Source organism: Argentina silus, assembly GCF_951799395.1.
Source record: "Argentina silus genome assembly, chromosome: 1".
Taxonomy (NCBI): domain Eukaryota; kingdom Metazoa; phylum Chordata; class Actinopteri; order Argentiniformes; family Argentinidae; genus Argentina; species Argentina silus.
In genome coordinates this window covers 2,679,691-2,694,593 of record NC_139655.1, presented here as the reverse complement: position 1 = coordinate 2,694,593, position 14,903 = coordinate 2,679,691, and the positions used below count along the sequence as shown (strand labels likewise).

General features: G+C 46.2%; 1 protein-coding gene across 1 annotated transcript in view; it reads left to right on the top strand.

Moving 5' to 3' along the window:
• LOC310813259 (piezo-type mechanosensitive ion channel component 2-like) overlaps positions 1 to 14,903 on the top strand; it is a gene marked incomplete at its 5' end in the record, with an annotated part of 95,558 nt that overhangs the window by 77,168 nt on the left and 3,487 nt on the right. The window contains 22 exons of the mRNA XM_083682121.1: positions 4 to 100; positions 275 to 440; positions 688 to 777; positions 1,259 to 1,377; positions 1,873 to 1,944; positions 2,364 to 2,467; positions 4,490 to 4,613; positions 5,157 to 5,222; positions 5,463 to 5,629; positions 5,898 to 6,082; positions 6,550 to 6,741; positions 8,631 to 9,092; positions 9,365 to 9,623; positions 10,138 to 10,320; positions 10,629 to 10,944; positions 11,050 to 11,182; positions 11,934 to 12,081; positions 12,599 to 12,813; positions 13,157 to 13,315; positions 13,520 to 13,667; positions 14,341 to 14,529; positions 14,687 to 14,779. Coding sequence (XP_083538247.1) covers positions 4 to 100; positions 275 to 440; positions 688 to 777; positions 1,259 to 1,377; positions 1,873 to 1,944; positions 2,364 to 2,467; positions 4,490 to 4,613; positions 5,157 to 5,222; positions 5,463 to 5,629; positions 5,898 to 6,082; positions 6,550 to 6,741; positions 8,631 to 9,092; positions 9,365 to 9,623; positions 10,138 to 10,320; positions 10,629 to 10,944; positions 11,050 to 11,182; positions 11,934 to 12,081; positions 12,599 to 12,813; positions 13,157 to 13,315; positions 13,520 to 13,667; positions 14,341 to 14,529; positions 14,687 to 14,779 — 3,687 coding nt within the window. The remainder of the gene's footprint in view (positions 1 to 3; positions 101 to 274; positions 441 to 687; positions 778 to 1,258; positions 1,378 to 1,872; positions 1,945 to 2,363; positions 2,468 to 4,489; positions 4,614 to 5,156; positions 5,223 to 5,462; positions 5,630 to 5,897; positions 6,083 to 6,549; positions 6,742 to 8,630; positions 9,093 to 9,364; positions 9,624 to 10,137; positions 10,321 to 10,628; positions 10,945 to 11,049; positions 11,183 to 11,933; positions 12,082 to 12,598; positions 12,814 to 13,156; positions 13,316 to 13,519; positions 13,668 to 14,340; positions 14,530 to 14,686; positions 14,780 to 14,903) is intronic.

Genomic DNA, 14,903 nt, shown 5'->3' with positions numbered 1-14,903 from the left:
TAGATAGCAGCCTGTGGCTACATCAAGGCTTTGGTCACCAACCACTGCTGGTTGATACAGCTCTTCAGCCTCGCCTGCACTATCAAGGGCTACTCTAAACGTAAGTTACCCCATCACAGTAAAAACCTGCTTTTAGAATTCAGCTCACTCCGCTGATGCCTGACGAACTTCAAACGTTAATGATAGACCTACAAAGTACATTTTAAGTTATACAGTTCTACAGTGGGGGGGTTTTCTTTTAAGGATAATGTAAAATGTTTTGAATCGCTTGCAGCGGAGCAGCAGGCCAACAAGCAGTGTGAGTTGCCTAGCGACGAGGCCGGCATCATCTGGGACAGTATTTGCTTCGCTTTCCTGCTGCTGCAGCGACGCGTCTTCATGAGCTACTACTTTCTACATGTGGTGGCTGACATCCGCTCCTCCCAGATCCTCGCCTCCAGGTCTGTCTCTCTCTCACTCTCAGAGAACTAGAATCAAAACTTTAAAGTAACTGTGCATCTCTGTGTGTGTGTGTGTGTGTGTGTGTGTGTGTGTGTGCGTGTGCGTGTGCGTGTGCGTGTGCGTGTGTGTGTCAGATCCACTACAGCCACCGACGGAGAGTATGTGCGCATTGTAGGCATCAGGAAGTCCCAGTAGTAGTATCCTCTTTGTGTGTTTTTAACCCTACCCTACTCTGCATCTTCTCAGAGGAGCGGAGCTGTTCCAGGCCACCATAGTGAAAGCTGTCAGAGCCAGGATTGAGGTGGAGAAGAAGTCTATGGACCTGCTGAAGAGACAGTGAGAGAACATTCTCTCATACACAGACATCCAGTTCACAGTATACACCAGAATACGTTTACACAGATTATTATCATACACAGACATCCAGTTCACAGTATACACCAGAATACGTTTACACAGATTATTATCATACACAGACATCCAGTTCACAGTATACACCAGAATACGTTTACACAGATTATTATCATACACAGACATCCAGTTCACAGTATACACCAGAATACGTTTACACAGATTATTATCATACACAGACATCCAGTTCACAGTATACACGAGAATACGTTTACACAGATTATTATCATACACAGACATCCAGTTCACAGTATACACGAGAATACGTTTACACAGATTATTATCATACACAGACATCCAGTTCACAGTATACACGAGAATACGTTTCGGTATGCAGACCCGAGCTTACAGCTAATTCTTTCTCAACGGTGCGCCCATTTTCTCTGTCCTCCCTTTGTCCAATCAGAATGGACCGCATCAAGAGCCGCCAGCAGAAGTTCAAGCGGGGAAAGGAGAGGATGTTGAGTCTGGTTCAGGAGAGCATGGATGGACGCAGCCACAGCAAGGAGGAAGAGGAGGACAAAGGTGGGCCTTGCGGTCCGCTAGGCTCGTGGATGTTGGCAGTTAGGGTTAGGGGTTAAGGTTAGGGTTAGGGGTTAGGGTTAGGGTTAGGGTTAGGGTTAGGACGGACGCAGCCACACCAAGGAGGAAGAGGAGGACAGGCTAGTGGATGTTGGCAGATGATCTTTAACATTGCAGCCCCGAAGTGCTAAAGCTACATACAGTATACATTTACATTTTTAAATGTTTAACATTTAGCAGACGCTTTTATCCGAAGCCACTTAGAACAAGTGCATTTGTCTAAAGTAAGTGAATCATCTATCAGCCATCATAAGCAAAAATCTATGCTAGGACCAGGTGCCATTGGCAGTCACAATGCTAGAGGAAAGAAAAGGATTATTATTATTATTTTATTTTATTATTAACAGTTGAGGAACTGTACAGAGGGGTAATGTGGGGTGGATACATTTACATGGGTTATGTTCCATACATGTTTTTCTCTCTTCACGTTTCCCTCAGAAGAGGCAGGTAAAGAGAAGAGGAAGGGTAAGAGGAAGCAGTGGTGGAGGCCCTGGGTCGACCATGCCTCTAGTAAGTTATCTCTTATCTGAAATCAGCAACCATTTGAATTCAAAATGACCTTCATTTAAATCTCATTTGGACGATTCAGTGATATGTAGCTGTTCTGTTGTCACAATACAGGACAGTATCTCTGTTTCTCTTCTATATATAGTAGCCTGACTCCTCTCTCTCTCTCTCTCTCTCTGTCTCTGTCTCTGTCTCTCTCTGTTTCTCTCTCTCTCTCTCTCTCTCTCTCTCTCTCTCTCTCTCTCTCTCTCTCTCTCTCCCCCCCCTCTCTCTCTCTCTCTCTCCCCCCCCTCTCTCTCTCTCTCTCTCTCTCTCTCTCTCTCTCCCCCCCCTCTCTCTCTCTCTCTCTCTCTCTCTCTCTCTCCCCCCCTCTCTCTCTCTCTCTCTCTCCCCCTCTCTCTCTCTCTCTCTCTCTCTCTCAGTGGTGAGGAGCGGTAACTACTACCTATTTGAGACAGACAGCGAAGAGGAGGAGGAAGAGGATGATAAGAAGGAGGAAGAGCCACCAAAGAAGTCTGCATTTCAGGTATGCTCTAGGATAGGACATGAGCCCTGTAGCTCCATCCTGCACAGTGAGACGATCGAGTTCTGTTTGGCAACACTGGTTGGATTCTTTTTTGAGTGTGTATTCACATTTGTTTTTTAACTGAATATTTGAAAGTGAATACGTGCTTCTATTTCTGTTCAAACTGATTTTGAATGCCTTATTTGTCTTACTACTAAAGATTTACGATTGTTAATTTGCTAATTCCTTGGTTTTTTTGTTCTATATGGACTAAACTGTTATTCTCTCTTGTTATGAGAGCACTAACTCCTAACTAACAGTCTTTGTAAGTTTGTCTGGCCTTATTTACAACAATATTGTGTTCTACTAACTCTCCCTGCTTTGTTCCTCCCAATCCTTATAGAGAGCAATCAGAAAGTTTGCCTCTGCTTTGCTGGCTTTACCAAAGTCTATCATTAAACTGCCCAAAACAGCTGCGCACTATATAATCAGGGCAGCCAAGGTACTCTCCCTAGGACACCACCTCTGAGGCCCTTGTTCAGAAACAACCCCCTTAGCCAATACGCCCATACACACAAAAATAAATCAATTTTTAAAAATCTAGCATTGTGACTGCCGACGGCCCCTGGTCCGAGCATTGATTACTTTTTCTTATGATGACTGACGGATGGGTATAAAGACACATGTAAAAAAAAAGAAAGTCCATCCAACTTATCAGAGGGTTAGATGGAGCTACTGCCATCCTGCTGACACCCTATCTGGTCCTCTCAGGTCTCAGAGTACAGGCGATAGGGTCAAGGGGTTGCTCCTGGACAGAGCCTCCATCTCTGCTCTGAATGCTGTATGTGACCTATCCGGCTGACCACTCCAAGCCACTTTCTCACGACATACAGACTGACTGCACTGTCCTCCACTGGAAAACGTCACAATGATGTAATTTGACATGACATGTCTTTGACGTCTCAGCTGCCTCCATTTCAGCAGAGATGCTGCCGGTCATGACAAAATGGCTGCCATTGCATGCAGTAGAAGTGCAGTGAAGTGTGTTCTCTCCTCCTGTGTACTGTAGGTGATGGGTGTCTGTGGGTGTGTGGGTGTGTGGGTGTCTGTGGTGTGTGGGTGTCGGTGGGTGTGTGGGTGTGTGGGTGTCTGTGGGTGGCTTACCTTGCGGGGAACTCTGTGGGATTGTTCTGTGACTCAATCATAAGTTATGACTTGTTTTTAACCACTTAAGGGGTGATTTTACACCATTGTAAATCATTGTGTCCCATTGACATATGCACAGTCACCACAGATGTTAGTGTGGCTCTCATTTAATTTAATTTGATCACTCCCTGAAACTGGTTCTCTGTGTAATTTGTGTTTTGCCAATGGCTTTTACCTGTGACCCACTGGTTGACCCAGGGACATTCAATTTGACTGCTTAATTCATATTAAATGTGACATTTACTGAACAGATTTTAACTAAACGCTTTTCAGTGAGTAGGCTATGGCCTACTCTCATTGCTAGACGATGAATAATCAGCCTGATGACCAATGGACCAAAAATGTAATCTATCAAATCTGAGTGTTTGAGTGTTGAGTGTATATCCAGTCCATGTCAGAATTAAGCTGCCAAAATGCTTGTCAAGCTGTTGCTGTCTGTTGTTATTTCGATCCGCCTCTGGTCTCTCGTGGTGAGAGACTGGTTAACAAATGTTATCTTTTATTTCTATCTTTCTCTCTCTCTCTTTCTCTTTCTCTCTCTCTCTTTCTCTTTCTCTCTCTCTCTCTCTCTCTCTTTCTCTCTCTCACCCTCTCTCTCTCTCTTTCTCCCTCTCTCTCTCTCTCTCTCTTTCTCTTTCTATCACTCTCTTTCTTTCTCTCTCTCTTTCTCCCTCTCTCTCTCTCTTTCTATCACTCTCTCTTTCTTTCTCTTTTTCTCTCTCTCTCTCTTTCTCTCTCTCTCTCTCTCTTTCTATCACTCTCTCTTTCTCTTTTTCTCTCTCTATTTGTCTCTCCCTCTCTCTCTCCCTCCCTCTCTCTCTCTCTCTCTTACCACAGTTTGTATACCATGCCTGGATCACAGACTCCAAAACAGCCATGAAGGAACGCAGTAAGGAGAAACACCGCTTCTGGCAGAAGTACACCGAAGGACGCAAGCCTAGGAAAGAGGAACCGAGAGAAGGTAACATTGGCCCAACATCTCATCTAAAGCAGATGACATCACTTAAGTCTCTTCAGGTGGGGAGGAACTCCAGGGCTGGGATGGGAGATATTACACAAGTATTTTTCTCCATAGCCAGGCTGTATTTTGTACTAGAACCATATCCACAGTCCAGTCGTCATATGGGATGAATTGACCATGTCTAATCCAACATGGCGTCCTGTATTTCAGACTCTGGAGGGTGCACGGTTTGGATGTGTTTGTGTGTGTTGGGAGTGGGGGGGGGGGGGGGGGGGGGGTTGGCGGCTTTGGCTGGATTCACAAAAAACCCCAGCTCTTCTCCAGCCAAAGTCCTGAAATACAGGACGTCATGTCGGATTATAGATGTTTGATTTATTCTATATGACTGCTGGGCTGGAGTCTCGTCCAACAGAGTCTCTTGAGCCAAATACCTAGACTACAAATCAGTGACAGTGAGGACAACAGATGTTTTTCTCCACTTTCCACACTGTTCTATGGCTGTGCTTCTATAGGGTGCATTAAAGCTCTCTTGCTGTTCAACAGTTCATGTGGGCATCGAAGTGGAGGATCGAGAGGAGGAGAGAGAGGAAGAGAAGAAGGATGGACCAGGTTGGTGTAGCGTAAACTCAACCCCAACTCACAGCACACTCCTCGTCTCCGAGTCATTAGAGATTAAAGTTGGTTACAAAGCAACACAAAGACCAATGTTGGCTTTACAATCTCAGATCGCTTCTTAGATTGGGTGTTACAGTATTGTGCGTATGTTGTATGTCAAGGGTTAGTGTTATGGGTTTCCCCATAATGGGACCCAAAGAAAGAACTGTGTTGACCATATCTTCTCCCTCACAGACAACGTCCTGAAGCGGGTGTTCAACATCGTCAAGTTCTCCTGGGTTCTGTTCCTGGCTATGCTGGACAGTTTCACCGCCTGGCTCAACTCCATGTGTCAGGAACACATCGACATCTCAACGGTGCTGCGCATCGAACGCTGCATGCTCACTCACGAGGTCAAAAAGGTAAACGTACAAACCTGGATTCATAAAAAAACAAAACACTAAAGAGTTATTTTAATCTAAACCTGAATCTCTGTATTGTTATTTTATATGGAGAGTCCCTCTCTTCCTGTTGACATTCATATGCTATATCTAGACATGTTTACCCATAAGTCAGCTGTGATTCATGACTGTTTATCTTTGATGTGTTGTCCCACAAGAATGCAACTTTGTGAAAAGTGGGACTAAACAATGTTAGCTATTGTTTAACAGTCGTTCTTGTTTGCAACAGGGTAATGTCCCCTCGAGAGAGAGTATCCATGTGTACTATCAGAAACAGATGTGCAAGACAGTGTCGACTGAGTCCGGCCTGGAGAGAGAACCTGAAGACTCCATCCCCCATAAGGCCAAGCTGCAAGACTCTGCCTATAGGATGGAGAGCCAAGACTCTGTTGTGTCTCATGACAGCCTATCCAGGTAAAAGAGCTTATAAAGATCAATGGAGGATACAGACTCTTTATTACATGCAGTATTCTCATAAGAGATTGACGCTTAATCAGGCTAAATCGGCTATTTAATCAGTTTCACAGTGTCATTGAAGTCCTTCATGCAGAGAAGAAGATTGTTATTGTTTCACACTCTTTTAATAATGAGTCAAAGAGAAAGGCTATTTAGCCGCTTCCAAGGATAGAGCTGTAACTCTTCCCAAACACAGAGCCTTGACTCAGTCAAAGACTCACTGACATTAAACATGTCAGACAATAATCGCATCACATCTCTCCCATCTCTCTCTCATCCCTCCATTTCTCCATCTCTCCATATTTCTCCCCGTCCCTCCATATCTTTCTCCATCTCTCTCCGTCCCTCCATCTCTGTCCATCTCTCTCCGTCCCTCCATCTCTGTCCATCTCTCTCCGTCCCTCCATCTCTGTCCATCTCTCCAGTGCATTCACAGAGGCCACCCTCCTCTACTCCTGCCAGTCCACTCTGGACCACGCTGAGGGGGGCGGGGCTGACAGTGCCCAGGTCCCCAGGACCAGCGAGCGTGCCCGCCCCAGACTCTCGAAGATGGAGGGGCTGGACCTCTGCTCCTCCTCCTCTTCCTCAGCCGATAGTGGAGCGAGTGGGGCTGCAAGGTGAGAAATGACAATACTATATTTTTCTTCTCTTCTTTCCGCTTCTTTCTCCTCTCTCTTGCAACACCTCTCTCACATTCAGGGCATCATTATAGTGCTGTCTTTTTAAGTTAAGTCCACGCCTGGAGATAGAATAACAACTTGTTATTACATAGTCATTACAGAGTAACTACACAGATATAAGAACAACTTAATTTCCGGTTGTAGTGTTGCCACGACAAAAAGCTCTCAGATATCCTGAATGAGATTAAGATTGTAATATATATGCCATTTAGCTGACACTTTTATCCAAAGCAACTTACATTGCAGTGAGTGCATACAGTTCAGTATATATAGTCCCAGCGGGAATCAAACCCACAACCTAAGCATTGTTAGCACCATGCTCTACCAACTGAGCCACAGAGGACCAAGTTGTAGCACAGGCCACAATGCCTTACCTTAAACCTAGCATAATACCTTAAACCTAGCATAATACCTTAAAGCTAGCGGTAGTATGTCGCATATACTTTTACTTTCTTTTTTACATTAATGTAGTTTAGCGGGCGCTTTTATCCAAAGCGACTTACAATAAGTGCATTTGTCTAAAGTAAGTGAATCAACTACAGTGCCAGTCAAAAGTTTGCACACACCTTGCCAAGAGTGTGCAAAACTGTCATCAAAGCAAAAGGTGGCTACTTTGAAGAATCTAAAATATAAAGCATATTCTGGTTTGTTTAACACTTTTTTGTTTACTACGTAATTCCATATGTGTTCCTTCATAGTTTTGATGTCTTCAATATTAATCTAAAATGTAGAAAATAATACAAAATAAAGAAAAACAACATTGAATGAGAAGGTGTGTCCAAACTTTTGACTGGTACTGTATACTAAGAAGTACCACCGGCAGTCACAGTGCTACTCTTATGATGCAGTTCAGGTAATGTACACTAGGGTGTCAGGGGGTGGAGAGGTCTGAAGGAGAGGAGACCAGGTGCAGCCTAAAGCGATGGGTCTTTAGTCTACGGCGGGAGATGGATAGTGACTCTGCCATCCTGACAGTTGTGGGAAGCTCATTCCACCACTGGGGCGCCAAGACAGAATAGCCGTGACTGAGCAGAGGGAGCGCTACTGTACGTCCTCGTAGAGACGGCCGTGCCAAGCGTCTAGCTGGGGTTTGGAGACTAAGCCAACCGCACCGCTCTCACTTCAAAGTGTATTTACTGTCTCCCTGGTACTCTCTTTCCCTTTCTCTGAATCCAAGGCTTACGTTCTCATGTCCCTTTCTCATATTCAAATCCACTTCCTGCAGGTAAAGCTGGACTTTTTTTTTTCTTTTTTTTTAAAGCTGGCCTTTTTCTTTACCACTGTTGGAACATGTTGTCTGCTAATGCGGTGAATTATAAGCTGTAGTCGGAGGTGGATCAGATTATTTGAAGCTCAGGAAAACACAAAGCTGGCGGGTTGAATGTAAACACAGCACTGCAGGTCTAACCGTAGTGACTCCCTGGTAGAGTGTTGAATGTAAACACAGCACTGCAGGTCTAACCGTAGTGACTCCCTGGTAGAGTGTTGAATGTAAACACAGCACTGCAGGTCTAACCGTAGTGACTCCCTGGTAGAGTGTTGATGGCAAACCTTTGTCTCTAGCACATTAGTCTGACTGTCACCACCTCTGTCTTCTCATGGTGGAACACACACACGCACACACGCACACACACGCACGCACGCACGCACACACACACACACACACACACACACACACACACACACAAACACGCACACAGACACACACACACACACACACGCTGCATCAAATAACAAACACTCAACAAACACTGTCACCAGCACCAACAGACTGGGGTTTAGGTTAAACAACTCCTCTCTTGTCTGCCTCTCTCTCTCTCCACTAGTACGGCACTCTACTCTCGCCAAGGTACCACAGACACAGTAGAGGAAGCAGACAGGGACCCCCACTCCCAGAGAGACCCCCGCGCCGAGACTCCGTCCACCTCAGGGGGGCTGTATGAGGACCCAGATGGGGGTCACCACCGAGGGAGGGACTGGGACAGCATCCTGGCGTCTGAGCAGGTGGGGTGGTGCCCGGCCTGTGCCCAACACCCCAGTGAGCTCCAGCTCTACATGGTAGACCCCCCCAGCGAGACCCCCACAGAAGGAGACATCCCCCCGTCCTACAGCAGAGCTCTGGGCCTAGACAGGGAGGGGCAGGGGGAGGGGGCCTCTTCCAGAAGGACCAAGGAGAAGAGGTTGGTCGTCGTGACGCCTGATGAGAGGCCGGATTTCCTGGCAGGGGCCTCGACGACGTTCCCCTCCCTCACCCACGAGCTGACTGCCAGCGACCTGCTACGCGGCAGGTGAGGCCACTCTGAGCACATCACGCACCAAAAATGTATATAATAATATACGCCATTTAGCTGACGCTTTTATCCAAAGCGACTTACATTGCAGTGAGTGCATACATTTCAGTATATATGGTCCCAGCAGGAATCAGACCCTCCAGGAATCTCTAGGTGTCTGGATATTCTACTGCACTTTCTGAAGCCTGTATAGTATTTACTGACCCACTACTTTGAAACCACTGTGATTAACCCCTCTCCCCTCCCCTCCCCCCTCCCCCCGACATCAGGATGTTCTATGACGAGGAGCTGGAGGACTCGGAGCGTTTCTACAGCACCCAGCCCCAGCTGCTCCAGATGTGCTACGCCCTCTACAACATGCTGATGGCCCGCTCTGAGATGGTCTGCTACCTGGTCATTATCCTTAACCACATGGTTTCGGCCTCCTGCGCCACCCTGGTGCTGCCCATCCTCATCTTCCTGTGGGCCATGCTGTCTGTGCCACGCCCCAGCAAGCGCTTCTGGATGACCGCCATCGTTTACACAGAGGTACCATATGCCAGTGGTTCTCAAATGGGGGGACGCGTACCCCTAGGGGTACTTTGGAGTACTGCAGGGGGTACATAGTCCATAGGCCAGTCTGTTGCCTTTCTGGGAAACGCTTTACATAGTACTAACCCTACTCTCCGAGCATAGAGTACTTTATCTTAGGATGACTGAGGGATAGATGATTGCCTTGGATAAAGGCGTCTGCTAAATGCCATAAAAAAAACATAGAAATAACTCTCTGTCGTAGTTATATCCGAGAACAACATCTCAAAGAGGATTTGTATTAATACATTTTTTCCTTGGCTTACTCCTGGGGGTCTATGATTTGGTGTTAGATCATATTGTTTGTATTGTATTTATTGTTTGTTTTATTTAGTGTTATTTTGCTATGAAGCACTTTGTGACATTTGTCTATGTAAAAAGCGCTATACAAATAAACTTGATTGATTGATTGATTGATTGATTGATTGTGTTGGAATGTCTTTCCCTCTCTCTCTCTCTTTCTAAACCCCAGGTCACCATTGTGATAAAGTACTTCTTCCAGTTTGGGTTCTTCCCCTTCAACCAGAACATGGAGGTGGACAAGACCAAGCCCTTCCACCCTCCCAACATCATCGGCGTGGAGAAGAAGGAGGGATACGTTCACTACGACTTGATTCAGCTGCTTGCTCTCTTCTTCCATCGCTCCATTCTCAAAGTACACACTTATTCACTCACTTTTTTTGATAATAGCACTAATTAATAGCACTATATATATATAACATATTCTACAACACAACACAAACTCAAACTCTTGTTGATTAATTTACACTTGTGCGAGTTGATATTCCACTCTGCTATTCCTTATTTTATACAGTGTTGTTCTTTATTACATTGTTATTACTTGTTAGTTACATAGTTATTATATTCTAGCATTCATTCTTATTAGCCTCGTTAGGGTTAGGGTTAGGGTTAGGGCTAGTTGCCCCCTCTTCAAGCTCTCTGACAACCATTTGTTGTTTCCAGTGTCACGGTCTGTGGGATGAGGATGACTCCAGGGGGGGTAGTGGAGGTGCAGGGAAACCCCCCCAGCAGCAGCAACGCAGCGACTCAGTCAGGGAGGCCCACCAGAGGCCCACCTCCAGGCATGGGGAGAAGAAGCAGGCCTCAGGCAGCCCCCCCTTCAGACCGCCTCCCCGGGCCACGACGTCGCTGGAGTCGGTCCACGTACGCTTCCCCAGGCACGCCCGCACACAGCCCCACGCCACCTCAACACCGCTGCGACGCAAGAGCTCTAGCTCCACCTCCCACCGCTCCTCACGCTCCGCCCACTCTAGAGAAGGTGAGGACTCACGACCCACCCTGACTCTCATATGGGAAACACTGATGAATAGTGTGTGTGTGTGTGTGTGTGTGTCTGACTGTGTTTGTGTGTGTTCTCATACAGACAGTGTGAGCTCGCGGCCCAGCCTACGGAGGGGGGGCAGTCTGCTGAGTGTCCACCAGCGCAGCAGAAAGGAGATGGTCCTGGAGAAACTCAGAGAACAGCTCATCAAAGCCAAGACCTTCACTGTCAAGAAGTAGGTGGACAACAATCCGAGCTTTATGAAAAGTATGGTGTAAATTAAATGTTTTATTGTTTTATAAGATGACCTCTAGACAGTAGTAGGTGCCACTGTTGAACGCTTCCCATAGGAATGTACCTTTTCAGCTGTGTGGGGTGACTGGTAATAGCTTTCCATATCACGGAGTAGTCGAAAAGTCAACGTTTGTTGACGCCTGGTAAATAGTATGGTTTCAATGTTTAGCTAGGATGTCTTGATCTTACTTTGACAAAGAAGAAGAAGGCCATGCAATCAATTCTCATCAATTGTAGGAATTTGACACATGCACACCCCTCCCAAGACAACACACACTGCACCCCCATGGGAGAACAGAGCTCTGGGCACAGGGCAGCCATATTCAGCACCGCTGGAGAAGTTAGGGGTTAAGTGCCTTGCTCAAGGGCACAACGGCAGTGGTAGGAGCCTTAGATATGACGCCAGTAACCTTCCAGTCACCAGCTCACATCAGGCTCCCTCCTAGGGTGGGGATCAAACCAGCAACCTCCTGATTGCTGGCCAGCCTCTCAAACCTCCTCCAGCCTCTCTAACCTCCTCTAGCCTCTCAAACCTCCTCTAGCCTCTCTAACCTCCTCTAGCCTCTCAAACCTCCTCCAGCCTCTCTAACCTCCTCTAGCCTCTCAAACCTCCTCCAGCCTCTCTCACCTCCTCTAGCCTCTCTCACCTCTAGGCCACCTGCCGCCCCTGACCACGTTCCTCCTCTCTGCAGGACTCTAGATATCTACATCCCCATTCGCCAGTTCTTCTACAACCTGATCCACCCGGAATACAGTGCGGTGACGGATGTCTACGTCCTCATGTTCCTGGCCGACACCGTTGATTTTATCATCATTGTCTTTGGCTTCTGGGCTTTTGGGGTACGTTTGAGACGTCTGTTAACACCACTCTTTTACATTCTCTAAATTAATATAATAATATATGCCATTTGGCTGACGCTTTTATCCAAAGCCACTTACATTACAGTGAGTGCATACATACATATATATGGTCCAGCAGGAATCAAACCCACAACCTAAGTGTTGTTTGCGCTGCGCTCTACCAACTGAGCCACAGAGGACCACAAATTCGAGTAGAAGAATTTTGTAAATATTTTGCCGCTATTTCTAGCACAAACAGTACATGTAGTCCTTCAAAAGAGGATTTATATAGTGTATATTTACATTTCATATCATCCGTTAGCGGCAGGTGGAGGTAGAAATTGGAGGACTGCCTCCACCAGTGTCCACTGATATCAACATATAACAATTTGGTCTTCTATAATACAGTCACATACAGATGATTGTTTGACAAGTATATTATGTTAATCATTCTGAATCAAACAAACGAAAAAACCTTCTCAATGAATAACAACAAGACTTCCTGTCCCCCCTACAGAAACACTCTGCTGCCGCTGATATCACTTCCTCCTTGTCGGAGGACCAGGTTCCAGAGGCGTTTCTGGTCATGGTTCTGATCCAGTTTGGGACCATGGTAGTGGACCGTGCACTCTACCTGAGGAAGACGGTCATGGGGAAGGTCATCTTCCAGGTCATCCTGGTGTTTGGGATCCACTTCTGGATGTTCTTCATCCTCCCGGGTGTCACAGAGAGGTACGAGCATATAGGAGAGAGAACCATATCTCCCTTTCTCCTCTGTTCACTTGAATCCCACATAAACAATATCAGAAAAACTGTCATTTTCTACTGTTCAACTCTGTCCTTCTCCAGCGATACCCCCCCAGTCTCCCTAATACTGTAACTATGTCCTTCCCCAGCGGTACATTTGAAAAACTTTGCCTGGATTCCTCTCCTTTACATTTGCAGAGAAACTCACCCACGCTTTCATTTCTTCCCACATAGACTACTGCAACGCACTTCTTTCTTCTTGTATTTGAACATTTATAGTAGCACATAAACATTGATTTATGAACAATGATTGTATTTCCTTCTCCAGGCGTTTCAGTCAGAACACAGTGGCCCAGCTGTGGTACTTTGTCAAGTGTATCTACTTCGGCCTGTCGGCCTATCAGATCCGCTGTGGCTACCCCACCCGCGTCCTGGGAAACTTCCTGACCAAGAGCTATAACTATCTCAACCTCTTCCTGTTCCAGGGGTGAGGCCTCAACACTAACACAAACACAAACACAAACACAAACACAAACACACACACACACACACACACACACACACTTTGACAGTAAATCACATCCCTTGTTTTATCATAGCTGTGAGAGTTAAATGATTATCTCTAAACACATTTAGATCAAAACTAGATCAGTATTCATAACCAGTAATAACTGTCTGTCCTGGTCCTCAGGTTCCGTTTGGTGCCATTCCTGACGGAGCTGCGTGCAGTGATGGACTGGGTCTGGACAGACACCACCCTCAGTCTGTCCAGCTGGATCTGTGTGGAGGACATCTACGCACACATCTTTGTCCTCAAGTGCTGGAGGATGTCAGAGAAGGTGAGTTCAACCCTGCTCACTAGCTATCCCTGAATCCCAAATCAACCTCTCACCCCTACCATCCTATTCAGTTGTCTAAACCTGAGAGGATACCCACAGTCTCCCTAATACTGTAACTATGTCCTTTCCCAGCGACACCCCCAGTCTCCGATACTGTAACTATGTCCTTCCCCAGTCTCCGATACTGTAACTATGTCCTTCTCCAGTCTCCCTGATACTGTAACTATGTCCTTCTCCAATCTCCCTGATACTGTAACTATGTCCTTCTCCAGTCTCCCTGATACTGTAACTATGTCCTTCTCCAGTCTCCCTGATACTGTAACTATGTCCTTCTCCAGTCTCCTTGATACTGTAACTATGTCCTTCTCCAGTCTCCCTGATACTGTAACTATGTCCTTCCCCAGTCTCCCTGATACTGTAACTATGTCCTTCCCCAGTCTCCCTGATACTGTAACTATGTCCTTTCCCAGCGACACCCCCAGTCTCCTTGATACTGTAACTATGTCCTTCTCCAGTCTCCCTGATACTGTAACTATGTCCTTTCCCAGTCTCCCTGATACTGTAACTATGTCCTTCCCCAGTCTCCCAAACAGTGTAACTAGTTCAACTCTGTCCTTCTCCAGCGAAACCCCCCCCCCCAGCCTCCCTAACAGTGTAATATGTCCTTCTCCAGCGATACCCACAGCCTCGAGGCCAGAAAAAGAAAAAGGTTGTGAAGTACGGGATGGGAGGGATGATCGTGATGCTGCTGATCTGTATCGTGTGGTTCCCGCTGCTCTTCATGTCTCTCGTCAAGTCTGTGGCTGGAGTTGTCAACAAACCGCTGGACGTGTCAGTCACCATCACTCTAGGGGGATTCCAGGTGCCACTCCATTTAAAAGCAGATTTTTAGGTTTATGGGCAACGATAATGAATGTGTGGATTTGTGTCCACAAAAATCGACATTCTGTGTGAAACTAATACTATTTTTAGGATGAAACGTAAACCTGCACTTTAACTGACTTTTTGCTTTTCTTCAGCCCATCTTCACCATGAGTGCCCAGCAGAATCAACTGAAGGACATCAGCAATGGAGATTTTACAGAATTTACGAATTCATACAACTACCTTCCGGTACGCAAACCAAGCACCCCTGTTAAAATTGCATCTCTATAAATAATCACCAGGCAATACTTCAGAGTGCCCTTAGGCATTTACTGATGCTACCAGTGGTATTGAACATCATTGCAATTTTCAG